The 26594-nt window shown below is 42.9% G+C and overlaps 1 protein-coding gene across 2 annotated transcripts in view; it reads right to left on the reverse strand.

Moving 5' to 3' along the window:
- The window catches only part of EIF2AK3 (eukaryotic translation initiation factor 2 alpha kinase 3), a 63234-nt gene extending 40552 nt beyond the window's left edge, over nt 1–22682 (reverse strand). The window contains exons 1-2 of one of the 2 annotated variants that reach the window (XM_082642179.1): nt 22138–22678; nt 7761–7890 (exon numbers count right to left, since the gene is read on the reverse strand). In XM_082642179.1, coding sequence (XP_082498305.1) covers nt 7761–7890; nt 22138–22457 — 450 coding nt within the window. In that variant the 5' untranslated portion in view covers nt 22458–22678. Of the gene's footprint in view, nt 1–7760; nt 7891–22137 lie in introns of both variants that reach the window. The other variant, XM_082642180.1, reaches the window with a different exon arrangement.
- Nucleotides 22683–26594: the final 3912 nt, after the last annotated feature.

Here is a 26594-nt window from a genome sequence, read left to right on the forward strand (position 1 = left end):
TATATAAAGATGAGTTTGATATAAGAATTAAATACATCAAACTATGATCAGTCTTTGACTCACCAGAAATCTCTATCAGCCCTAAAATTCTCCTTTGAATATAGAAGTCCTGAAGGTTCATAAAGTACTTTATTGGCCAAAAAGATAAACAATATTAAAGAGAAGTTAACAGGCATATTTTTGTATATTTTAATTCTTCAAAAATGTTACACTATGTATCGAACACAAAATGGTAACTCTTAAAGTAAAATGAGCAACTGATCAGACTACTAGTTGACAAAATTGACTACTTGTGACTTTATGAAAAAAAAAAAAGATGTTCCAACATTGTTGTGTTGAGGAAACAATTTTTTAAACATTTCCCTAGATTTCAAGGAAAACATTGGAATTACCATGATGGGGAAAGTAAAGGAAGCTTATCTGCTGAAAGTAAAGTGTTCCCAGGAATCATACCTCAAAGACTAAGGAGGAGGCATCATGGTTAACAACTAGTTACGAGATCTAAACGTGAGGGATTATGAGATCTTTCAGTAGATCTGGATATTAGTCGAAGAAGGCATCCCATGTGACATGCTTAAAAGGAAATGTAGGTTAAAAAAAAAAAAGAAAGAAAATGCAGAAGAAAAAAGAAATCCTGAAGTGAGTTGGTATTTATGATCATCAAAGATTGTGAGTTATTGACCAAGAGCAGTGAGATACCAAGTAGATAATTATTATTTCATTCTTTCTTTCCTTAACCTATAGTCAACCTACAAAACAAAATACCTCCAGGAAAACTACCAGGTTAACTTCTGAAGTATACATTTTGCATTCACGGTGAAAAATACAGATTTAAGTACCTATCTTTGCCTTCACTTAGATTACTATTCATTCATAAAGGAATAAATAATGTGCACGAGAAGTCAATTTCCTACAAAACAGAGTCAAATCAATTTCTCACTTGGCAACATGCGTGCTGGAATAAATCGATTTAGTTCACAGCACTGTTTTCAGCCATGCTAAGGGATTAATAAAACAAAATTAAATCAAAAAACTCTTTCATTTCTATAATTAAAAGAAAAGCAATTAACCTACGCAATTATTTAAATATTGGCTTGCTCCGTGATTGACAGTGACTTTTCCAAATAAACCACCATCTTAGATGGTGTTCATCTAAGGCTCAAATTGTGCTAGTTTATGTACAGATGAAAAACTGCCAAATGACCAGACATCTTTCAGTATAGACTATCTTTAAAACAGATTACAGATCCTCTTTTAATAAAGCAATACTCAAAACGGTCTACTAATGGACCCTTGGTGAACAAATCAAGTAGCCATTAAAAATGTACTCTTTTCAAAAGGTCCCCCCCCAACCTATGAAGGTCCTTCTTCATGACTGCAGTCTGGCTCTGCAGTGCACAGGCTGCAAAGCTTCAGCATCATAGTTGTCTGTTTCTGCACCTGTCTGAAACAGAAAGGCGGTGTGTCCCTTGGGGAGAAACATGCCTAAAATAAAATAAAACAAAACCTCAAACTCTAACTATAGACTTATAAGAGAGTTGTTTGTTCTTTTTAAGAGGAAAAAAAAAAGGACATTTTAACAGAAAACTGAAACAAAAAACAAATATGGCATCTCTAAATAAAGAAAAGGTAAAGGTATTGTCTAAGGACAGACTAGTTATATATACACGATTACAATATGCGTTCTAAATACAGATAAGGAAGAAGGTCTTTGTATTTATAAATGTGTTCCAAAACACAGAGAAGTAGACAGCTCAAGGATATCATGTCTACTTAGATTTGGTGAACGGTGACCCAAACGCCACCCAGAGACCCCAAAGAAAAACTATGCTAACATGTCACAAAACAGAATGTTAAGACAATCAATGAGGAACCACTGCCAAATCTCCTTAGTGCTTCTTCAAGGCTGAATCTGCATATAAATTAACAGTGGAAAGCAAATCAGATTTTACCTCAGGTGGTCCTTCTGAAAATTAAGAACAGAATTCTTAGCTATGATCAAAAGTATTAGATTTAGAACCTAGGGGCACATGTTAAAGGTAACAGAGTAAACCTCAGGTTCATCGTTTATTCTAACACACACACAGTTTTAGCTTGGTTTATATCAGTATTCTTTTGAGGAAGCTTATAAAAACCTAGTCACGAGGAAAGGGTGGCAAGTCCGATCTGTGTCCCATGGCGCCTCAACCTCCCTGCAGCATACAATGCATCATGGAAACGTCAATCTCTCTTATCCTTTGGGAACTTATTTTTTCCTTAACATAATCAAAACGTGACTAAAGCAAAATAATAAACTATTTTACATGCTTTTTGATCAGAAAAGCTTAAGGACATCATGAAAGCAGGCTGAGAGGCAATGAGATATGTACCTAATGGTAATGAATTTGTGCCATTTTTAAGAGAATCCTTAAATGTAGTAAAAGGGGATAATTTATATGGGTGTTTCATGTGTTTGATGGTACCTCAGTCCTGAAGTTAGGACAATCTTTAGAAATTTAGTCCCCGGTGGTCCAGTGATTAAAACTCCGTGCTTCCGCTGCAGGGGGCGTGGGTTCGATCCCTGGTCAAGGAACTAAGATCCCATATGCTGCACAGCGCAGCCAAAAAATTTTTAAAAACAAGAAGAAGTAATTTAGTCCAATCCATAATTTTACAGAGAAGGAAATTAAAGCTCTACTGAAATAATTAGTCGGGTCACACAGCCAGTTAACAGCAGCATCATGACTAGAACTGAAGTCTGTGAATCCCAGTGCCTCCTCCACACCACAAAGTTCCTGTGATGCTTTTACTTTATTATTCTAGCAAAAGTACATGTGATCCATAACCAATTCCTCTATCATTAATAACTTAAAAATCATTATACAGTCTATCAAATCCTTTAGCCTTCAGCTTCTCATTAGATAAGTCACTTTAAGAATCACTGCACAGAGAATACATCTTCCCTGGCCTTCTGGGTTTAATTGGTTTCATCTTTGTACCACTCTTGATGAAAGGGCGGAGAAACTGACATTCTAATAGAGGAGTCTCCAAACGGAGCCTCCCATTGTCACCTGGGTGGTTCCTGCTCCATCTCCCCACCAGTTCCTGCCTGCTGTACCCAGCTCTCCTCAGCACACTACCTGTCCTAGCAAACGCTGAGCTTCAGACAGAGAAAATTAACTATTTCTCCCAAAAAGTTAGGGACCGTCATAAAATTGTCCATCAGATGCATTTAGAAGGGTACTGCATCCAATCCGGGGCATTTCAAACAGCAGTTTTTGTTCCTCTTTGGTGGTGTTTTGTCCAGCTTCTGAACATAACTTCTAGATACTGAGTGATACACACCTTGCTGAATAACAGGTGACCCAAGCTCTCTCCTTGTTAATGTTTATAACCTTACGAATACTCTCATAATGGTGATATTTCTATTATATACTAGATTAGTCGTTCTCAAAATGTGGTCTGTGGATTCTGTTTGAGGTGCAGAGGGTCAAATGGTTTTCATAAGAAGGTGCTATTTGCCTTTCCCTGGGGTGCTATTTGCATTGATGGTATAAAAGCAACGGTAACTAAAGCATGAATAAGGTACCAAACTCATAGTCCTGGCATCTTCACTGTCACACACTCGCAGCAAAAAAAAGAAGAAAACAGTTTCACTCGAGAATGTTCTGATGAAACAATAAAAATTAATTTCATTAAACTGTGACCTGAGTACGTATATTTTTACTATTCTGCCCGACTCACCAGGAGGTGTGCATTAAGGACTTCTGCCACAAACTGAAGCATGTTTTGAGGAAAAGCACTTGTGTGACTGAGTTTTGAGCTGAAACTGATGGCATTGCTCACAAAGCTCCATTTTTACTTGCAAAATTGAGAGAAAAGCTACAGTGATGAGACTTGGGTATTTGGCAGATGTTTTCTCAAAAATAAAGTGAAACTCTCACTTCAAGGAAAACAACTGACTGTGTTAATGATAAAATCCAAGTTTTCAAGCGAAAATTAGAATTTTGGAATAGCTGTATCTACCCATGTGAGCTTGACAGCTTCCCAGTACTGGAAGACTTTTCTGATGAGATCAGTGGTGACAGTAAAAAATTTGAGTTTACAAAGTATTCTATAAGGAAATATGTCAACATCTGGAAGATCTGTATAACTCAATGAATCAATATTTTCCAAATGATGTTAGAAAATCATGCACGAGTAAAAGGCAAGACAGACCAATGGATGTTACTGGTACAGAGTACAACAATTCATTGATATGGTTTCAGATTCTGCGGTGCAACTAACCTTTCAGGAACTTCCACTTGTTCTCGTGTAGAACCAAAAAAGAATGATCACAATCAACTGAAAAGGCTACTAAAATACTCCCTTTCTCCACCTACATATGGATTTTATTCTTCATACAGTTCAACCAAAACAATGCAACATATCAAATGCAGAAGCATATAGGAAAATCAAGTTGTCTTCTATTAAACTGGAAACTAAAGAGATTTGCAAAAATATAAAACGATGCCACTTTTCTCATTAAATTATTTTTTGGGGAAATACACTTTTTCTTTCTTTTTTTCTAAAGATTTTTTGATGTGGACCATTTTTAAAGTCTTCATTGAATTTGTTACAATATTGCTTCTGTTCTGGTTTTTTGGCCCCAAGGCATGTGGGATCTTAGCTCCCTGACCAGAGATCGAACCCACACTCCCTGCACTGGAAGGCGAATTCTTAACCACTGGACCGCCAAGGAAGTCCCCACTTATTCTTCATAAAATATATTATTTATGCTACGTGCAGTGCAACGGGGTTCATTTTTAAAAATAATCTAATAATAAGTGTTTTTTAAATATGTTTTAATTTTTTTTTTTTTTTTTTTTTTTTTTTGTGGTACGCGGGCCTCTCACTGTTGTGGCCTCTCCCACTGTGGAGCACAGGCTCCGCACGCACAGGCTCTGTGGCCATGGCTCACGGGCCCTGCCGCTCCGCGGCATGTGGGATCCTCCCAGACCGGGGCACGAAACCGCGTCCCCTGCATCGGCAGGCGGACCCCCAACCACTGCGCCACCAGGGAAGCCCCTTAATTTTTAATATGGCTTAAGTTTAGATAGATATAACCCATGGGGAAGAAAGCTCTTTGGATCTCTTCGTAATTTTTAAGAATGTAAAGGGTCCTGAAACCATAAAGTTTGAGATCCACTGTACTGGATGAACAGCCTGAGTTGTAAAGGGGAGGAACATACAAGATGTAGAAAGAGCTCCAGAGCAGGTGGAGTGGAGTACAGTCAGGCAAGCCTGGTTTAATCCCAGCTCTACCATCTAGTCGGTCTGTGACTTCAAGCAAATAACTTCTCTGAGCTTTGTATTCCTCTTATGTAAAATGACACCAGCATATCAACCTCAGGAGGATGGCTGTGCCGATTACACTGTGTGTAAAGAACATTGTGTGTATATTACAGCTCTGGGAACAATGCTGTCATCAGCATATCTACACAGTAAACACACAGTCTCAAGAAATGGTCCCAAGAACTTAGGGCAGTAGTGATCTAGTAAATTATTTTGTGTGTAAAGTAGGAAATTAAAACCTAGATAATGCAAAGAGGTCTCAGAATTCTTTTCCTGAAATGGAAAGGGGTCAGTGAGCTTTTCATTTATTGTGTAAAGGTGACACAAACTTTTAAAATATGCTTGCAATTCAACATTTCAAAGCATTCTACCCAAAGGATCAAGGGTTGGGGGTGAAGGATACTTAAAACAAGAGAGCCCTAACAAACCACAGAAAATGGTAAGGACTGGGGATGGTGAGAATATTCAACTGTAGTTTAAATAACAGCTAATATAATTGCCATTGTAAGAAAATCTTCAAGCTCGACTAGCTGCTTATAATTTAAACACGCTCAATGGCACTCAGGTTATTACGACTATTTGTCATATCATGCAATTTATGTTCTTGTGAGTGTGCATATTTTAGTTTATAGAAACACACATGCTTTGCACCACTACAACACACTATAATATTACCTCAGATGTAAACAGCTTACAATCTTCTGATTTTGCTCACCACCTTTCAGGTCTAGTTTGAAAATAAAGCAAAATGTGCATACCCAAGCATAATCTCAGGAGGACACAAATAAATGAATATTCAGGTCTGAGTAGTAATTCATTTGACTATGACATCCAATTCAAACTTTTTAAGGCAATTTACAATCAAAGTGTTATTTATATTAATAATTCACAAGTTCACGATTCTCAACAGATGTTTCCGGTATACTGTCCGGTAAGCAACAGGCACTCTGAAAGTCTAGTCAAGGCGTAGCACACAGCGAGTGTGGAGGCTAGGCAGTGCCATCGCCCTAAGCACCTGCCCGGGTGCCCCAGAAAGGAATCCAGGCTGGATTTTCTAGAGAGCAGCTGGGTCACTGGGAGCAGTTTTCCCATCAGAAAATTCCATCACCACTAATCAGGTCATTCTCAAGCCCCTCATGTTAGGTTTTGTCTTTTCCAAACTTGATACCAGCTAAGAAGCTTTTTGAAAGGGAAAGATTGATGATGAAAGGGAAAAAAAAGAGTACCCTAGGGAGTATCCCATAGGGACAAGGTAGAAGGCTGAGGGTATTCTGGAAAACAGGTGACTGCTTCCACGTCAGCAGTCGTAACTCAAAAGAGGGACTTATTTTAAATGATTTAAACAAGAGGGCAAAGCTCCAGAAAAGGAGAGAGATTTAATCTATTAGAGTCTAGACAAAAGGTCAGGTTGGGGGCTGTGTTTAAATGAGGGGAGTCTAGACTTCCCTCATTTAAACACAGCCCCGGGCTCCCCTCGTGGCGCAGTGGTTAAGAATCCGCCTGCCAATGTAGGGGACACGGGTTCGAGCCCTGGTCCAGGAAGATCCCACAGGCCGCAGAGCTGAGAAGCCCGTGCGCCACAAGTACTGAGCCTGCGCTCTAGAGCCCGTGTGCCTAGAGCCCGTGCTCCACAACAAAGAGAGGCCACTGCAATGAGAAGCCTGTGCACCGCAGCGAAGAGTGGTCCCCGCTCGCTGCAACTAGAGAAAGCCTGTGCGCAGCAACGAAGACCCAACGCAGCCAAAAATAAATAATTAATTAAGAAAAAAAACAGCCCCCAACCTGCCCCTCGTCAAGGTGGGCAGTGTCCTTACTTTACTGATGGTGACACTAAAGCTCTGAGGGGCTAAGTCACCTACACCAAGTTTTGGAGTCATATGCCAGAGTAGTTTTGGAAGCAAGGTCTCTTTTTTTTGCAAATAATCCATTTTGTCTAAAATTACACTCCAATGAAACTTCAGATGAATTATGTTTACAGTTAGGATGTACAACTGAGGGAAAATGTAGTGAATAATTTATGGGATTTTGCAGCATGCATTCCTAACTATTAAAACACAGTTATTTATATTTGTTTTATTATGTCTAGGGACCCTGTCATGATGATGAGGAGGAGGATGATAATAGGAAGAAGAAATTATGATCATGTTACAGCTCAGATAATGAGATTTACTGATATAGCAAAGAGTATCCTCAATTACTCATTTATATAATTAACTCATTCCATGCCCAAAACAATCCTAAGAAGTAGGTGGCATTACCCACCTCATTTTACAGGAGGGAAATAAGTAAATGCCCCAAGGGGACATAGCTTGTCAGAGACAGACATGCCCTACACTTAGGCAATCGGACCCTGAGCCACAGCTCTCTAAGCAAATACCTACTATTAATAGCAGCAATTGATGATTTTAACTAAGTTTCCCAGTCAACATATAACAGAAAGTTCTTACCTCCGGTTTGCTAAGGCTGGATGACACCAAGGAACCGGATCCCACGTCCAAATCCCACTGCTTTTTACCATGGTTCTCAGGGTCCAAGGCAGCAATTCGGCCATCTAAAGTGCTGATAATCACTAAGGATCTGTAAATTTAAAAATTAATAGGACAGAGTTAAAAAGATATCGAAGAGGGGCTTCCCTGGTGGCGCAGTGGTTGAGAGTCCTCCTGCCGATGCAGGGGACACGGGTTTGTGCCCCGGTGCAGGAAGATCCCACATGCTGCGGAGCGGCTGGGCCTGTGAGCCATGGCTGCTGAGCCTGCGCGTCCGGAGCCTGTGCTCCGCAACGGGAGAGGCCACAACAGTGAGAGGCCCGCGTACCGGGAAAAAAAAAAAAAAAAGATATTGAAGACATACAGTCAGAAGGAACCAGCCTCTCTCCAGGCCTCTATCTGTAAGGGTCGGGGGAGCACCTCCTCACCACACTTGTAACCTTTCCACCACTCTCTGTCTTGAGCCCTCCAAGACAACTGCACTACGCCCTTTATGGGTTTGTTCCACTTATGAAAAGCCCCAGACTCCGAGGTCACCCCTCCTTCCCACACTCTAACCCCCACATGGAATTTGACACGCCCTGCCCTGTCCTCTTCCATTTCCCCACCACCTAAAGCCTTCGCCCTGAAACAGCGTCCCCTGGATGTTCACTTACCTCCCTGCTCTGACAGAAACCTGGCTCTCCCTGAGGGCACTGCTTCAGAAGCTGCCAGAATTTTCTTCTCCATAACCCTTACCAGGCCCAGTGATGGCGCAGGCATACTCCTGGCGCCTCGCTACCATTTCTGAACTATTTTCTTTCTCTCCTCTCTAAATATCCTCGGGTTCAGGTCATTCCATCCATTACTCCTCCTAATAATTGTCGACTGACACTTGGGTCACGAGCCCCATCCCTTGAGGATTCTGGCTCCTGGTTCACTGTCACTATTAACGTGTTCTGTGGGTTTTCATCATCTGTCTACCTCGCCTCGGTCCCTAAGCCCTCGTCATCACCAATCACAACTTCCCCGTCCCGCTGAAATTTCAAGCATTCCAACCCCATCACCAACCCCTCTTTTCCAGCCCACCTCCTCTTCTTCCTTGACTCCAAAAAACCTCTGACCCCACCAGAAGCCTATCAGCCACTGATCTTACCACTGTTCCCCTGAACTTGACTACCATTATGCCTTCACTTCTTTCTTATCCAGTTTAAATTCCATAGTCCTTCTTTTTTTTTTTTTTTTTTTTACTTTTTGGCTGCACCGTGCAGCACGCATGGGATCTTAGTTCCCCGACCAGGGATCGAACTCGTGCCCCCTGCAGTGGAAACCTGGAGTATTAACCGCTAGACCACCAGGGAAGTTCCCATAGTCCTTCATTTTAAGCACTTTCTTGCTCACGTCCTCAACTCCCTACCAGCTCGCTCTCTTACATCTCACACTGAACTAGCAGAACTCCAGCCCTGGTTCAATGAAACTTTCTGCCTTCGCTCAATCCTGCATCTGTGCGGTTGAAGAAAAATACAACCATGCTGACTGGTGTCACTCTACTCATGACCGTCAACATCAAAAGGGCTCGAATGATGCTCCACAATCATAACACGTTTCCCTAGTCTATCCACTCTCCCACTGTCCTAGGTTAAGTATTTCATTTCGCCTTTGCCCTCCAACTTCCTACCCTAGCTCTTCCAAGCTCGCGCATCTCAGGGACTATGCTTCCTAGATAGGTGTTTACTAAGGAAAACAGAAATAATCAAAAGAGATCCCACCATCCCATCGCTCCATGTATCAGCACCTGGACCCATGAAATCTACCTCCCCTCCTCTTACTGCAGGCGAATTGTCCACGACTCCATCCACTACCAGCACGCCCCTCAGGCAATGGGTATCTCCCTGTGCATACACAGGGACTCACTCCTCAAAAACCTCTCCTCTGGCTCTCCCGTCAGTTATTCCCCCTCCACCACAGCATTCCTCCCAGCCTTCAAACCTGCCATTATATCCCCCAACTTAAAAACCAAACCAGATTACATATAATGATCCATTCTCCCCGCTCCAGCTTCCAATCCATTTCTCGCCCCGCTTTGGATCAAAACTCCTTAAAGAGCTGTTACGTAGTCTGTGGCTCCAAATCCTCTCCCCCTTTCTGTGCTGAACTGTTTCTAGTCAAGTTTTCCCCCCTACTCCTTCATGGACAGGCCCCTGTGGTACTCACCATGGACCTTCACACTGACAAATCCCATTCACCTGACCATCCAGCGGCATGTGATCAGCTGCTTCTCCTGCTCTCCTTCAACTACTCTCTTTTTTTTCCTCTTTTATTGATGTTTTTTCACTTAAGTTTTGTTTTCTTTTTAAGTACAGTTGATTTACAGTGTTGTGTTAGTCTCTGGCGTACACCAAAGTGATTCAGTTATACATACGTGTGTATGTGTGTATGTTCTCTTTCATATTCTTTTCCAATATGGTTTATTACAGGATATTGAATATAGTTCCCTGTGCTCTACAGGAGGACCTTGTTGTTTATCCTCTATCAGCCACTCTTCACGCGGCTTCCAGGGCACCATCTTCTCCTGATTATTTTTTCTTAGTTCTATGCTTCCTTGTCTCAGTTTCATTTCCTGGCTCCTCCTCATCTCTCCTGTCTCTGAAAATATTCTCTACCTACACGTACTTTTCTTTGGTGGTCTCATAGATGAAAATATCATCTATATACTGCCAACTTCCAAATGTGTATCTCTGGTTCCAGGCCCCTTCCCTGAACTCTGGGCATACATATATGTAACTGCCTGCCAGATTTTTTTTCTAATAAATTTATTTATTTTTATTTATTTATTTTTGGCTGTGTTGGGTCTTCGTTGCTGCACGCGGGCTTGCTCTATTTGCGGCGAGCGGGGGCTACTCTTCGTTGCGGTGCGCGGGCTTCTCATTGCGGTGTGCAGGCTTCTCACTGCGGTGGCTTCCCTTGTTGTGGAGCACGGGCTCTAGGTGCACAGGCTTCAGTAGCTGTGGCACGTGGGCTCAGTAGCTGTGGCGCATGGGCTTAGCTGCTCCACGGCATGTGGGATCTTCACGGACCAGGGCTCGAACCCATGTCCCTTGCATTGATAGGCAGATTTTTAACCACTGCGCCACCAGGGAACTCCCACTGCCTGCCAGATTCAGATTGTCCTACAGGCTTCTCAAAGTGCACATATCCAAAATCAATATCCCCAGACTGATACCCCCAATTCCTCAAACACATCATGCATGATTTTTCCTCAGGGACTTTGCAGCTACTGTTCCTTTGCATCCTGGAATATATACCCCAGATACATGACAAGCTCTCAATAACTATTTGTGGAATGAAAGGGTTTCTTGAATAATTGTTCTAGGAACTTGTTAGGTATATCTGTCTGCTTCTGAAAGACCATGCAAATTCCAAGCACATATAGTTATGTTCCTGGTTCAGGTTATAAAATGTAACTTTTATCTATCCTACTCCATATACAATACATACAAATTCAAAGTAAAGCTACAAGTCGATTAAGACAAACCAGTTCAGGTACACTCATTTGAAACCTTTCAAAGAACTTCATTGTTTAGCAAATGAATAAACTTATCAAGTGAATAAAAGTGTTAATTTAGTTCCCCAACTATACACTAATTCTCACTTTGAATTTTTCGAATGGTAACTCAGTCTAAACTGTGAAAATAAAGATTTTTTGCCACACTACAAACTAGTAATTTTCAATAACACACCAAAAGAAAAGTAACAACTCAACTCCTTTCCCCATGTATTACCCTGCATTCTAAAGAGATCTACTGGGAGTTGGATGAGGAGGAGAATATGAGCCAAAAAATTGTTATGATGAAGGGTATAAAAAAATTCATACCTGACAAACCAGAATGGAAAAGAATATGAAAAGAATATATACGTGTGTGTGTACATATATATATAAATATATGTACACACACACATCTGAGTCATTTTGCTATACAGAAGAAATTAATATAGCATTGTATATCAACTATACTTCAATAAAATTTCCAAAGAAAAACCTCATACCTTAGATGTGCCAATTTACAAATAAAAGCAATAGACTCTAATTCAGTTAGAGATGAAGGGTTCGGAGCCAAGTCAACTCTTTCCTAGTCCTACTGCAGAAAGATCCAATTTTTCTGTTCAATAATCATTAACCATAAATAAATGGTAGAATGAAAAACCCTCTAATTGAGACAAAACTTAGTATACGCAAAGTGTAACCCATGAAGAATTAAGGAGACCATTGGAACACTTCAGATGCTATTTTTTAAAAATTCAGAACCAATGTTGTTCATTTAATCATGCTAGGCATTCCACTGTTAACAACAACAACGAAAAAGCTACACTTTTTCTGAATATGTAGTTATTTGTGCTAGAGGTTTATACAGAGAAAAATGGTAAAATGTTAACTTTCATTTTCAAAACAAAGAAAAACCCAACAATAAAGTATGCATATATCTTATGTAAATATAAAACACATTTTAATAAGTAATTTGGAATTTAATATCTAACTATCACTGAAAACCTATAATGTGAGGTGTGCTTAACTGAGTCAAAGGTTCTGTTTTTTAAAATAAACAAGATATTTTCAGATGATGAACTACTATATTTAGAGAATATGTGTGAATTCTAGCAATAATTGAAAGAAAGACAAACATGCGGGCAGGCACAATTAAGTACATCACCCCCTTAACTGCTATTGATATTTAGTATAATCTGGTTCTTTGATTTCAATGGCGCATCCTTAATTCTTTTCACCTCTCTTAATGGGAATAACAGGAACTCCCATAACAAACCCTGTCAGGTATCAAAAAAAAATTCTTCATTCTCCTCTGCTATAAGTTATGAGCTCTGTCCCAGGCACGTCTCTGGAAGGGAGTTTCCCCTTCTGCCGGGGCTGGAACTGGGCAGCACCACTGGGCCAAGGAGATATGTAACGATTTAGACTGTTACACCTTATCACATTCTTGGAGAGAGATGCTCTGACATACTGTTGGTTGAAAGAAGCATCCAGGAGACAGACACTGCTGAAAAACAAAGTCCTCGGGGTGTATGCAGGACAGTCAGAGGTGGCAATAAGATATGGCATTTAGAACAAACATCAGTGAGAGCTGAATAATGAGCCTGCCACCGCCCCCCAACAAGAAACAGGGAGAATCTAAGGCCCTTTATCTCCCCACGATCCCCTCGCCCTATTTGGAGGTTTCTATGAGCAAGATGAAAAACTCTTAACTTATTTAAAGATCAAAGGAACTGCAGAAGCAGCATTTCCTGTGGAAAGAATCAGAGCCTTGAAGTCAGCCCTGTGTGCCCAGCCCCGTGGCTCTGCTCTTGTTCTGTGCACGGCTCCATTCGAGTTGCTTTTTCATGGGTAAAACACGACTATTTCACTCAGCTCAGCATAACTCAAATTTGCCTGATTATCAAAATAATCTGGAGTGCTTGTTAAAAACCAGTAAAGGTTCACAGGTCCCCTCCCCAGAACAGGGCTGGGAGACAGACAGCTTAACAAGTACCTGAGGTGAGTCTCAGGGTAAGGTCAGTCTGGCAAAGAGTGATTTATCTCAAAGGGCTATTGCCTAGGAGTACAAAAAATCATCCACTACCTGGATGAAGACGGCCTATTGATCAACTCTGTCAGCAAACCCTTCTGAAACTTCTCTCACTTAACGCATTGCTTCGGTTTACAAAGGCATCTGCTTGGATGATTCAACAGCAAGCACCGTTCTCTCACCCATAACCCCATTCTTCAAAGCTCCTCTCAAGAAAGGTTTGCAATGACCTCATCCGATGGCCAGGTTCATCCCCTCAGCAGGGTCATGCCTGCAGCGGCAGCTGGGACACTGGCTGCCTCCCATTCTGGCCCAGTCCTCACCCCCGCCTCACTTGCCATCCCAACAGCTCTCAATCTCTAACAAGCAGGCCGAGGAGTTCCAGCTTTATCCAAAGCGCCCCCCACCCACTTACTCTATGTGTAATCTGACAGCTACTTATAACCAAATACAAAAGCTGTATTTTTTCTGAATATGTAGTTACTTGTGCTAGAGGTATATACAGAGAAGAACGGTAAACTTCTAACTTTCATGTTCAAAACAAAGAAAAAATCCAACAATAAAATATGCATATGTCTTATGTATATATAAGAACACTAGCTCTGCATTTTCAGCAGGGCATCACCACAAAACCTTCAGAAAACTTCCCTTCTCTCTCCCAGCTTTCTGCATCCATCTCATCACTGAACATCTAAATCAGAAATCAGATCCGCCTCCTCCCTCACCCTCTACATTTAGACAACAGTCATGTACTCTGGGTTCTATTTCTATAGCTTCCTTTAAATCTTTTCATTCTTCTTCTGTCTCACTGCCCTTGTCCTACAACAGATTCACATGTCTCATTAGAACATCTTCAAAAGACTTTCTGCCGGGCTTCCCTGGTGGCGCAGTGGTTGGGAATCCGCCTGCCAATGCAGGGGACACTGTTTCGATCCCTGGTCCAGGAAGATCCCACATGCCGCAGAGCGACTAAGCCCGTGCGCCACAACTACTGAGCCTGCGCTCTAGAGCCCGTGAGCCACAGCTACTGAGCCCGTGTGCACAACTACTGAACCCTGTGCACGAAGAGCCCATGCTCCACAACAAGAGAAGCCACCACAATGAGAAGCCTGCACGCCGTAACAAAGAGTAGCCCCCGCTCGCCGCAACTAGAGAAAGCCCGCATGCAGCAATGAAGACCCAATGAAGCCAAAAATAATAAATAAATAAATTAATTTAAAAAAAAAGAAAAAGACTTTCTGCCCCTGGTCTTGTCCCCCTTGCTTTTCCGACAGTTTTTGTGTTGTTTTCCCAACAGTTTTGCTTCTATAATAGAGATCTGATAAACCTCCGAAGTTCCCTGTGCCCAGTGAATAAAGGCCACACTGCTTGGTATGGCACATAATCTGGCATAACCTAGGTTTCTAACCTTTTGAACAAAGTTCCCTTGTTAATTTGGTTTTTGTCGCATGTCTTCAATGATTTCATGTGCCCCCAAAACATCACTTCTAATGAATTCCCCCCATCTTTAGAGGAACTATTTAAGTACCAATCAAAATATTCAAGACTTCTGGAAAGAAGTAGCTAAAATTACTAATTAAGTTGGGTATTATTCCAGTTCAAAACTGAGAAACTTGACTTTTTAATTAGCCTTCTCCTCAGTGAATGTCCAATTTCCATTAGGTTATTTGGAAAATAAGGACAATCTCATGGATCCCGCGTAGGCAGGCGCATAGGGGTCTAGGAGCCCTGGCTCAGAAACCACTGCTCTGAGCCCTTGCTCACGTCATCCCTGCAGCTGAGGCTGTCCTTGACACTTCACTTTCAAGGATTCACTCACTTGACGTCTCCATTCTCTTCACTCTCAAACTCTTCTTATGTCACTTTTCATCCATTCTAGTACAGCTAATTCTTTAACACATGTATCTCCCTCTCAGACTTGGGACTCAAGGACAGCCCAGGGGCCCATTTATCTACCCTCAGCACCTACCAGCGCAGAGCCCCTAATAAAATGCAATAAATGTTGGTTGAATGAATAATTCTTGCTAGGGCAGATACTACTATTCACATAAAACAAAAAAGAAGCTAAGAAAGATGTGAAAAGATGCGACTTGCCTAAGGCACCAAAATAGGAGGTTTTGGGCAGGATTCTGAAGCATAAATTTCAGGGTTTTTAACTCTATCGTTCTGTTAGCTCTATGTCTGCATAAGTGGCAACTCCTGTATTACTATAATGTGCAGCTTGTATTCCTTCCAGAAGTCTCATCAAGATGCCACATACCCTGTTACTGCTTTGATTTTGCCCTTAACTGAGTAGAAATGACCTTAGGCCACAATGAATAACCAATTTTTAAAAAATTTTGTTTGCTCCGACTTCTGTCACCCAGAATACCTGGCTATTTACAATTAAGTTTCTCTGAGCCTGATAAGTAAATGCTGAATTCCTTCATACAGTAACTTTGAAGGGGTCTTAATGCCTGTATAAATTTCCCAGATGAAACAGACGCAGGTGACAGTAGAACACTGTATCAATTAAATGGTTTCTACGGTAACAACTGCTTATTTTAAAATTGTACATTTCCTGTTGTGGGGAAAAAAAAGTCACAAAGTTAAAAATGTGATGGGGTTAAATCTGCTTTTGATGTAATCAAGAATCCTCTTCCTAAAATACATGCTGTCACTCAAGGAAGCATATATTCTTGTTGAAAAACAAACAGACTAATTGGACTTTACTTCTTAGTCCTCACCTACAAAGTAAATCTTCGAATCAAACTTCCTTTATTTAAACCTGTCACAAGACTAGCCATGCCCCAAATCCAAACATAGTGCCAAAAATTACTAACTATGTAACTCTGACAGATCACCTAAACCTTAAAGAAATACAATCTAAGTTTTCAATGTTATAAACCACATGAGAGCGGCAGATATCCTTTTCCAGTTAGATTAAAACATTTTTCGAAGCACTTTTTCTGCTTTATCCTAGGAAACCTTTTAAATAAAATGGTTAGTGACAGAGCAGGGTGAAAAAAATTAAACATTAACCTCCCCTCTCACATTTAGTTCTGAAACCGACCAGCTCTCCTTTCTGTATTTTAAAACGTTTTGTAATAAAAATGTACAGGCAGCTCCTCTCTTACGAAAAAAGGAAAAAAAGCAGATGGAGTTTCCAGGCAGTATTTAGGAAATGAAGGAACATGTGGAAGCCACAGCTCACAGCAGCTGATAAAGACAGGTCGCCTTCTGCGCCCAGGAGTGTGAATACAATCAATCCTGTCACATAGCATATTCAGAGTCCAGGTGTCAGTTAAGCTAAAAAGACAATTATAGGGGCTTCCTTGGTGGCGCAGTGCTTAAGAATCTGCCTGCCAATGCAGGGGACACGGGTTCGATCCCTGGTCTGGGAAGAGCCCACATGCCACGGAGCAGCTAAGCCCATGTGCCACAACTACTGAGCCTGCGCTCTAGAGCCCTCAAGCCACAACTACTGAAGCCCATGCACCTAGGGCCCGTGCTCTGCAACAAGAGAAGCCACGGCAATGAGAAGCCCATGCACCGCAACGAAGAGTAGACCTCACTCGCGGCAACTAGAGAAAAGCCCACGCACAGCAATGGAGACCCAACACAGCCAAAATTTTTTTTAAAAAAGACAATTATAGACAGGAAGGATAATCCATTACTGACCTAAAGCATGTTTATTTTGGCTTACAGCCTGCCTTGATACTTATGGACAAATTCTTTTTTCAGTGTGATTTGTAGTCAACTTTAAAAGTCTGGGGTCAGAAAAGTGAGCAGATAACTGAGTTCCCTTTCAACAGTGTATCCTAAGACTCTATTATTCAATAGTCATTTTAGTTTTAAAAAAAAGGCTTGATTATCAATCTGAAGATCTGAGGAAGACCACAGATTTCTGTACCATTGATTCAGACCAGATCAATTTGTGAAAGGACAGAGAGGAGAAAGAAATAAAAGGGAATTCTATGGAGAACAGTACGGAGGTTCCTTAAAAAACTAAAAATAGAATTACCATATGACCCAGCAATCTCACTACTGGGCATATACCCTGAGAAAATCATAGTTCAAAAAGACACATGCACCGCAATATTCACTGCATCACTATTTACAACAGCCAGGTCATGGAAGCAAGCTCTATGCCCATCGACAGACGAATGGATAAAGAAGATGTGGTACATATATACAATGGAATATTACTCAGCCATAAAAAGGAACGAAATTGGGTCATTTGTAGAGACGTGGATGGACCTAGAGACTGTCATACAGAGTGAAGTAAGTCAGAAAGAGAAAAACAAATATCATATATTAACACATATATGTGGAATCTAGAAATATGGTACAGATGAACCGGTTTGCAGGGCAGAAATAGAGACGCAGATGTAAAGAACAAACATATGGACACCAAGTGGGGGAAAGTGGCAGGGGGGCGGGTGGTGGGAAGAACTGACATATATACACTAATATGTATAAAATAGATAACTAATAACAACCTGCTGTATAAAAAATAAATAAAGGGGCTTCCCTGGTGGCGCAGTGGTTGAGAGTCAGCCTGCCGATGCGGGGGACGTGGGTTCGTGCCCCAGTCCGGGAAGATCCCACATGCCGCGGAGCGGCTGGGCCTGTGAGCCATGGCTGCTGAGCCTGTGCTGCGCAATGGGAGAGGTCGCAGCAGTGAGAGGCCCACATACCCCCCCAAAATAAATAAATAAATAAATAAAATTAAATCATCTTACATTTGCAAAGTATTTTCAGGTTACAACTCATTAAATCCAAAAATTTCAGTTTACAGATGCACAAATTAAAGAAGCACCACAGACGAATGTCAAATTTAGTAATACTTTTGTTAGAGGGAAATCAGAGACAAAAGGAACACATACTTTACAAATTAGTGTCATAGTTAAAACTAGTGCTTTACAACTTCCGGGGTTGTCAGATGTCAATATGAAGATGCTCATCCCATCACAAGAACCCCAAGTGACACTTAGCAGCTTGTTATTTGTGCTGAAGTCGGAAAACTGGTAACTCATAACTTATGCCAACGTGCATGCATAAAACCAAACAGTGAGGTGAGATTTTGACTTTCTTCCCAACTTTCTGCACTGACCATCTCATTTAAATTTCAACTAAATGTAATATTTAACAGGACAAGCACTGACAAGACTGCTACCAGAAAAACAAGTTTATTTTAGCTACTTTTTAAAGGGGAAAAAAGTAGTTTATGCACTCATTCACGTTTGAGATGCAGAGTAAGCATTAGACTGAAACCAATGAAAATTCCATCAAGAGAAAAAAAAATGAACTAGCGAGTCTCATTCTGCTTCTTGGCATCAAAAGACAACATGCAAAAGCAAAGACCTTCATTCCCCATCTCCCTCTTTTAAAAAGTTTTGCAAGGACCATGGTTTTTCACAGCTGTTTGCAATAAAGGCTTGGTTAATCCAAATTTGTTCCCCTTATCTTCCTTCTTTAAAAAAACAGGATATTGGTCTATTATTATAGAACGGATACTCTCTTTTTTTTACTTTTTTCTGAAGAGCACTTAAAAACAAAAGTTTTACAAACACTGCATACTTATCTCTTGTTGATTCTACCAACTTACTTACTCAAGATTTCTCAAACTTTCCACACTATCTTAAGTTACCAGGCAGACCCTTAAACCCTGGCCTATCTCTTCCCAGCCAATTCTGTTTGCCAAAGATCACTTACTCTCTGGCAGGCAAAATTCCTCTATTTTCACTCTTCTTTCTGAGAAAGAAGTGGTCCTCTTGCCTGCCAACTACCTTCGCCTCCTCTTCTACATCTTTCTTTTTCAACCTGTCTGTATAGGCTCCCACCCTCTGAATGTATAAAGAAGATCAGAGGCAGAGGTCCCATCAGGTTTAACAGTGAGGGACTAAGGAAGTGGAGCCAAAAAGGATGAATCTTTTTTTTTTGGCTGCAGAGCGTGGCTCGGAGGATCTTAGTTCCCTGGGCAGTGGAAGCGCAGAGTCCTAACCACTGGACCACCAGGGAATTCTCCAAAAGGATGACTCTTTAACTCCTTCTATAATTGTACTCATCCCAAATCCCTCATCTTCTTAGTCCTCACCGTACGCCTCCAGCCTAGCCAGCTGTATCTTTGTCTCCTTTGCTGGCTCATCTTCTCTAAAACATAAGGCATTTCCTGAGATTTTTTTTTTTTTTTTTTTTTTGCGGTACACGGGCCTCTCACTGCTGGCGCCTCTCCCGTTGCGGAGCACAGGCTCCGGACGCGCAGGCTCAGCGGCCATGGCTCACGGGCCCAGCCGCTCCGCGGCATGTGGGATCCTCCCGCACCGGGGCACGAACCCGTGTCCCCTGCATCGGCAGGCGGACTCTCAACCACTGCGCCACCAGGGAAGCCCATTTCCTGAGATTTTTATCATGAGTCTCCTCTTCACACAGTTTCAACTATTTACCCTGACGTCTCTCCAACCGCAGTCGCTTGTTTCCTACCTAATCTCTCCCTCTGGATGTCCTGCCAGCACCTCCAAGTCACCATGTCCAACACCAAACCCCTTACCTTTTGCTCCTGCTCCCCTAAATCTTTCCACTTTCCCACCTGTGCTCTCACCTTTTAGCCACCCTGTCTCCATCTTCAGACGGCGATACCCAGGGAGGAGGAATCAATTCATTGGCCAGGAACAAATGAATTCTGCTTCCCATCTTTCAAATCTACCTCTTCTGTTCTATATCCACTGGACAGTACACGTCTCATCGGCACCGCTATAACACGCTCCGTTTGGTATCCCTTCCTCAAGTTTTCAGTACACAGCATTGCTGGAGAAATATTCCTTAAGCACAAACTTCAATCAGGTCTGGCATTCGAGATACTGTACACCAAGACTTCTCAAACTGTAGTGTGTATGTAAATTGATGCTGATCTTGTTAAAACGCAGATACTCTTTCAGTGGATCTGGGCGGTGCCTGATTCTGGATTTCTAACATGTTCCCAAGTGATGACGATGTTACTAGCATATGGCTGTACATATACAATGTGCCCCAACCTATTTTTCTAGCCTTATCGTCTATCCCTCCCTGCCCAGCACACATGTATGTATGTCTGTATCTCTCTCATACGCACAGGTCACACACATACACACACACACACACACACAGATGCACACAAACAAAATAATGTTCCCTAAACACACATCCCAGCTTTTGTGCCTCTTGCCGTCTCCTCAAGCCCAGCCTCTGCCCATCACAGTTCTACTCACTTTTCTGGAAACAACTCATTCTGCCACAACATTTTCTCATCTTCTCTTCTACCTCACCTGGGTACCCCACCCAGTGGACACTACAAAAACCCTGGGACACTGATGGCACGTATTCTGCATGGCTTCTGCCCTGTAAAGTCATTATGGGTCCCCTTATTTAATCCTCACTGCTGAACTGCACTTCCTCTTGGAGGGCAGGGGCTATCTGCCTAACCTCTGTAACCCCAGGGCATCCTGGGGGCCTCTTAAGTGCCAATAAATACCTGCTGCAGTGGATGTGTATTTTAAGAAAAATGAAACATGTTTCTCTACTTCATGTAACTTACTTTGAGCAAGTGCTTCAGAAGTTTCTTTAAGAGAAACAAAAACACTCTTTGTGGATAGCTAACTCATTAGCAAAACCCATGAAAATTTTGCCAGACGTTTGCCACTTTAAAAACATCTACATATAAACATTCAAGGGGCGCTTCTAGAATTTTTGTACGTATCCTAGTTATGGCAGTCTCCAGGCAAAATATCAAGGTTCTGATATTTAATTGAAAATTTAAACCTAATTTGTCACAACCTATTAATTACCACATTGTAAATTTACAATACTTTCTAATCCAGATTCTGGATTAATTTCCCTAATGCTCCTGTTATCATTCCATTTATTAAATCACTTTCTCCCTGGGTGTGCTAAGATTAGCTATCTGCAAAATATTTTACCATTAAAATGCCTTACATTTGTGTCCAGACTTTGAAAAGTGCTTTAAAACATGTATCTTAAAGCAACGTTTTTAAGGAGATGAAGCAACTCAACCAAGACAGCCCTATATTAAATGTTTATATAGTAAACCCTATAAATATCAAAGAACTACCAAAATTCAAGAACACAGCCATAGCTCCTAAACTTTAGTGTGTTCAAGAATTGTGTGGAGTGCGTGTTAAATTTGCAGATTCCAGGTTCTTACTCTGAGAAAGTCTAATTCAGTAAATCTGGAGTCGGACTTAGAAAACTGTACAGTTAACCAGCATCCCCAGGTGCTTCTGATGCAGGTGTTCCGCAGAACTCAATTACAGAAATACTGACCTCAACCCTGGTCCGTGGGCACTACAGGGATATGTTTACAGGGAAACGCTGAAATCTCTTTGTGAAGTCCTTTCCCCAAACAGCTGTCACACCAGCACAGACATAAGGTAATTCACAAAAGAAAAAACATGGGGTCTGTAAGTTCCTTAGGGTACTAGTAAAGCTCGAAAGCAAGGCAAGAGGGAAAGTGACGTTTCTTTCCCACCTCTACCTCCATTCTCTGAGCGCCCTCCAGGTACCTTCGAGGATGCTGCTTGCGCCTGGGAGCTAGAATCGGGCGCCGGGGAGCGGAGCGAGGCCAGTCTCCGGTCCAGGGGCTGGGAACGCGGCCCCGCGCTCTCCCCCAGGTCAGCAGCAGTCCTCCGCCAGCGAGAGGCCGTGGCCGAGGGGGGACCGCGGCCACCAGATCCTCCGCGGCGCACGCGCATAAACAAGTAGACTCCCGGGGTCAGCGGTCCGGGTGCTCTGCCCGCGCCCCTCACCTGCGGCACGGCCGAAGATCGGCCTCGTCGTCCGGTTCCGGCTCCCGCGGCTCCTGCTCCCCAGCGGCCGCCGGCAGCGCCTCGGCGTCCTCCACCGTCACCTCCGCTGCAGTCACGGTGCCCGCCGCCTGCACCCGCACGGCCGAGGTTGGAGCGGCCGCGGCCCCCAGGCCGAACGCCGCCTCCACTGTCGATGCGGGGAGGTCGGAAGCGCGCCGCGCGGTCACCGTCCCCGTCACGAGCCCCAGGTGCAGCGGCGGCAGCAGCAGCAGCAGCAGCAGCGCCCGTGCCAGCGACCCCGGGCGGGCGGCACGCTCCATCAGCGGCCCGCCCCGCGCGCGGGCATGGAGGTGCAGCCGCCGGCGCCCGTCTCTCCCGCCGCTCGGAGCCCCGGACCAGGGCGAGGACTCGCTAGGGACCCCAGCCGCCGCCCCGACGGTGAGGACGTCCAGCCCCGTTCCTCAGGCCACGTCTTAGCCCGGCCTCAGTCACTGCCACCTGAGTGACAGCCTCCCTCGGACATCGCCCATTGAGCAAACTTTCCCCGCATCTTCTCTTTGATTGGCTGCGGCCTCTGCCACTCTGGGCTCCCAGGCTAGTCCTGTTGGAGAAGGTGGGCTTTCCCTGGTTGTCAACAGCACGCCTGCCAATCAAATTGTATTTCCTTACCCCGAGGCCCGGCCCTCTTCCGGACGCGGTTACCAATGAGAAACGCTCCTCCCGGCAACCTTCTTACCTGATTGATGAGCTCCGCAGTTCCCAGAATACCTTTCCCTAGAGCAGATTGGCCATTGTTCTGGTTGGCCTCGCCCCTCAAAGCGAGGCGCTAGAGAACACTTGAAGATCACTGGTGAAAGCGGATGCCCCTCAAAAGTCTGAGATAACTTCTTCTTGATTGGTTGGAAGCGGCACTTAATACGTGGCGGATTCTGAATGTGGAGAGGAAGGTCCCAAGTGAAAGGAAGAGTGGGAGGCTAGTCCCTGGTGGCGGGGAGGCGGCCGACCTTCAAGGGGTTACCGCTGTAAAACCTGGTTCTTTTGGATAGGCAAAAGAAGAGCAGGAAATATGAGTGACCGCACAAAACATGTAGTTCCTGAAAGTGGAAAGGGTAACGTGAGTTGGGGAGACGATCCTGCGTGTGTCCACGACGGTGTTGAGAATTACGGCTGGTTAGAGATGCCGGTGACCTACGTGATCCAGTCTACCCGACCCGCCCCTTCCTCATTATAAAGGAGAAGGGGCCCTGGCCCGGTGCACTTACGTCATTTTTCTAAAGTCATATAGCTAGTTATTTACAGAACCGTGACTTTCATCCAAGCCTTCTGATCCTGGTCTGCCATGCTTTGAACCTCACTATAGAGCAAAGAAAGAGTTAAAACCGCAAAAGGCCAAACTGGAGAAGATTTGAATGTTCTGCTAAGGCTTTAGAACTTTTCATGCAATTAAGGACACCGTGAAGATTTTTGAGTGAAGTGCTAAGAGTTGTGGTTTAGGAACAACCAACTGCTATGGATTCTTCAGCAGTGTTTTCAAAAGAAGAGCATCAAAGATTAGAAGACTGGTTGGGCAGCTATAGCTGGGAGGCTATGACCCCATCAGAATTCTGAAGATTTTTTTTTTAAGATACCGTCATACAAACATGCTCTTAATTTCTTGTGTCCAAAAGCAAAACAAGCAAAACCCCCCACTTCGCCTTCCACTTCCCACATTTCATTGTTGTTCAGTACAGCGAAACTCTGAACTCTTTGTCTTTAATTCCTTTTCTCTTCTTGTCAAACACACTACAGTCGGGCTTTTGGGCACACAACTCCACCAAACTGCTCTAGCTGTGGCCACCGATGCTAAATTCAAAAGACAATTCTCCATTTTATCAGCTATAGTTAACCCAGCACATCAGTCTTTCCTGTATAAAAACACTTTTCGTTGGTTTTCCTGCTTCCACGTGGGCTAAATCATAACCCTCATTACCACCCCCATTTTAACTTAATCTCCTCTTTGAAAGGCTTCTCAAATAAGGTTACATTTGGAGGTACTGGGGGTAAGGACTTGAATTTGAGAGGTGACACAATTCAGCCCGTAACACCCAGATACTCGTGAGACTTGTTCCCTCACTTCCTTCAAGGCTCTGTTACCTTCCGAGTGAAGCCTCTCAGGACCACCCTTCCTAAACTCCTCCCCTGCTTTATTTCTCTCCTTAAATCTTAAAAACTCTACATACTTGTTCATTGTCTGTCTCCCTCCACTCCTATATAAATTCCATGAACATTTACTCACTGATATATTCAAAGAGCCTAAAAACAATACAAAGTGTTTAGTAAGTGTTTAATAAATATTTGTTGAATGAATGAATATCTGAGGACAGAAGGGAAAGGGATAAATGGAAGAGATTGTAGCTGTAGATAGAAGGGGGCGATTAAGGAAGCAAGATCCCAGAGTATCTGGAGAAGACAGAGACTGCTATGCCTTCCATGTTGAAAGCGGAGATTAGAGAGTACCCCTAGAGAATAAATTACTTTGAAATGAAGAGAAAATAGATGAGAGAGCTCAAACTAGTTGATCACTATCTACTCAACAAAACAGGAGATAAGATCTTCTCAGTAAGAGGTTATAAGAGGAATGTGTCAGAAAATTAAGCTGAGGTGAAAAATGATTGTTGACTACTTGTAATGGCTCATTTGAAATTAGCTAGTATTGATATATATATTTTAGTGGACCTAGTCCTCACGGTTTTGTAACTTTTTCAAAAAATGATCATGGCATGAGCAATAATCTGAGCTAATGAATTAGGGATCTGGTTGCCACCTGTAAATGATGTGGAAGTTTTGTTCATTCATGTGTTCATTTACCATTCAGGGAGTACCATGTAGCCACCTGCATGTAATGGGAATAAAGATGTGAACAAAACAGGCATGGTCCTTGCCCTTCTGAAGCTTAATATCTATCTAGTTAGGGAGACAGACACTACTTTAATAATATATTATTAAAACCAAGACAAGTGCTATGATGAAAAAAGCACAGGCAGAAGAGCAGTGGTGGAAAATGTCAGGAGAGTCAAGCTTCATACTCAGAAAAAAAAAAAACAACATGCAAATATTTCCATTTTGGAAAAAGAAGAAAAGTCCTGAGTCATGGTCATCGGAGTGGGAAGAAAATAACTGGGAGGGAAAAGAGAATCTGCCAGTTCTAGGACAGCGTGCAGAGTCACAGTGACTGCATGGGAGCTCTGGAAACTGAGTTTGAGCACCTCAGGGAAGTGTATGAAAAGTTAGGACCAGGCGTGATGCTGATCAATGAGTCTGAGCCAGGAAAAGAAGCTGGTGTTTCGGTACATGAGCCAGGGATGATTTAGTATCATAAGCTCGGTCCATGAACAGAGAATGTCTGTATCTGTTGAGATTGTATCTGGTTGTAATTAATAAAAAAAAAAAACGGCCACATAATGGTGGAAACAAGGAAGGAATTTATTTTTCTTAGTGACACGGCAGTTCCACAATTGGTTTATTTAGTCTTACTCTCCTTCTGTTTTTCCATTCTTCATGTATGACTTTTTTTTTTTTTTTTTTTTTTTTGCGGTACGCGGGCCTCTCACTGTTGTGGCCTCTCCCGTTGCGGAGCACAGGCTCCGGACGCACAGGCTCAGCGGCCATGGCTCATGGGCCCAGCCGCTCCGCGGCATGTGGGATCTTCCCAGACTGGGGCACGAACCCGTGTCCCCTGCATCAGCAGGTGGACTCTCAACCACTGCGCCACCAGGGAAGCCCCGGAAAAGCTGATTTTTAAAATGACTTAAAATTTTTTAAAAGTAGACTTTAGTACTTTTTAAGAGCAGTTCGAGGTTTACAGCAAAACTGAGCAGAAAGTACAGAGTTCCCAAATACCTCCTCTCCCCACATCCCCACAGCCACCCCCTCTATCAAAATCCGCACCCTCCCAGAGTGGTACATTTGCTACAATCAACGAACCTGCGTTGATTCATCATTATCACCCCAAGTCCAATGCATTTACCCCGTGAACCCAGCAAGGAGGTTGAAAGGTTTTGGTTATACTGAGTTTGAGGACCTGAGTTTGGACTCCTTGCTCAGTATGCTGGGCATCAGTGAAGTGTTTCTAGTGAACAGGGGATTTCGAACGGACATTGCTGATCAAGTACAGGATGAATACAGGAATGATCGTTCTTTTGGCCAAGATAGAAATCGGTATTCGGACAAAACAGATATACACCGTAGGGCCCATCCTGCTGCAGACAGCTTTGAGGACTACCCGCCCAGAAGAAGTGATGATAGCTTTGGACACAAATGTTGAGATCATTGTGATTCACACTGATACCATGATGGGTGTCAGGATGAGTAGTAGGATGGTTCACACCGGGATAGGGATTGATATGGGGGTTGGGATTGCTATGATGACTGAGGCAGTAGAGACTATGACAGAGACTATGATTACAGGACAGGCAGTG

Source organism: Mesoplodon mirus (assembly GCF_964341445.2).
Source record: "Mesoplodon mirus genome assembly, chromosome: 14".
In the NCBI taxonomy this organism is placed as follows: Eukaryota; Metazoa; Chordata; class Mammalia; order Artiodactyla; family Ziphiidae; genus Mesoplodon; species Mesoplodon mirus.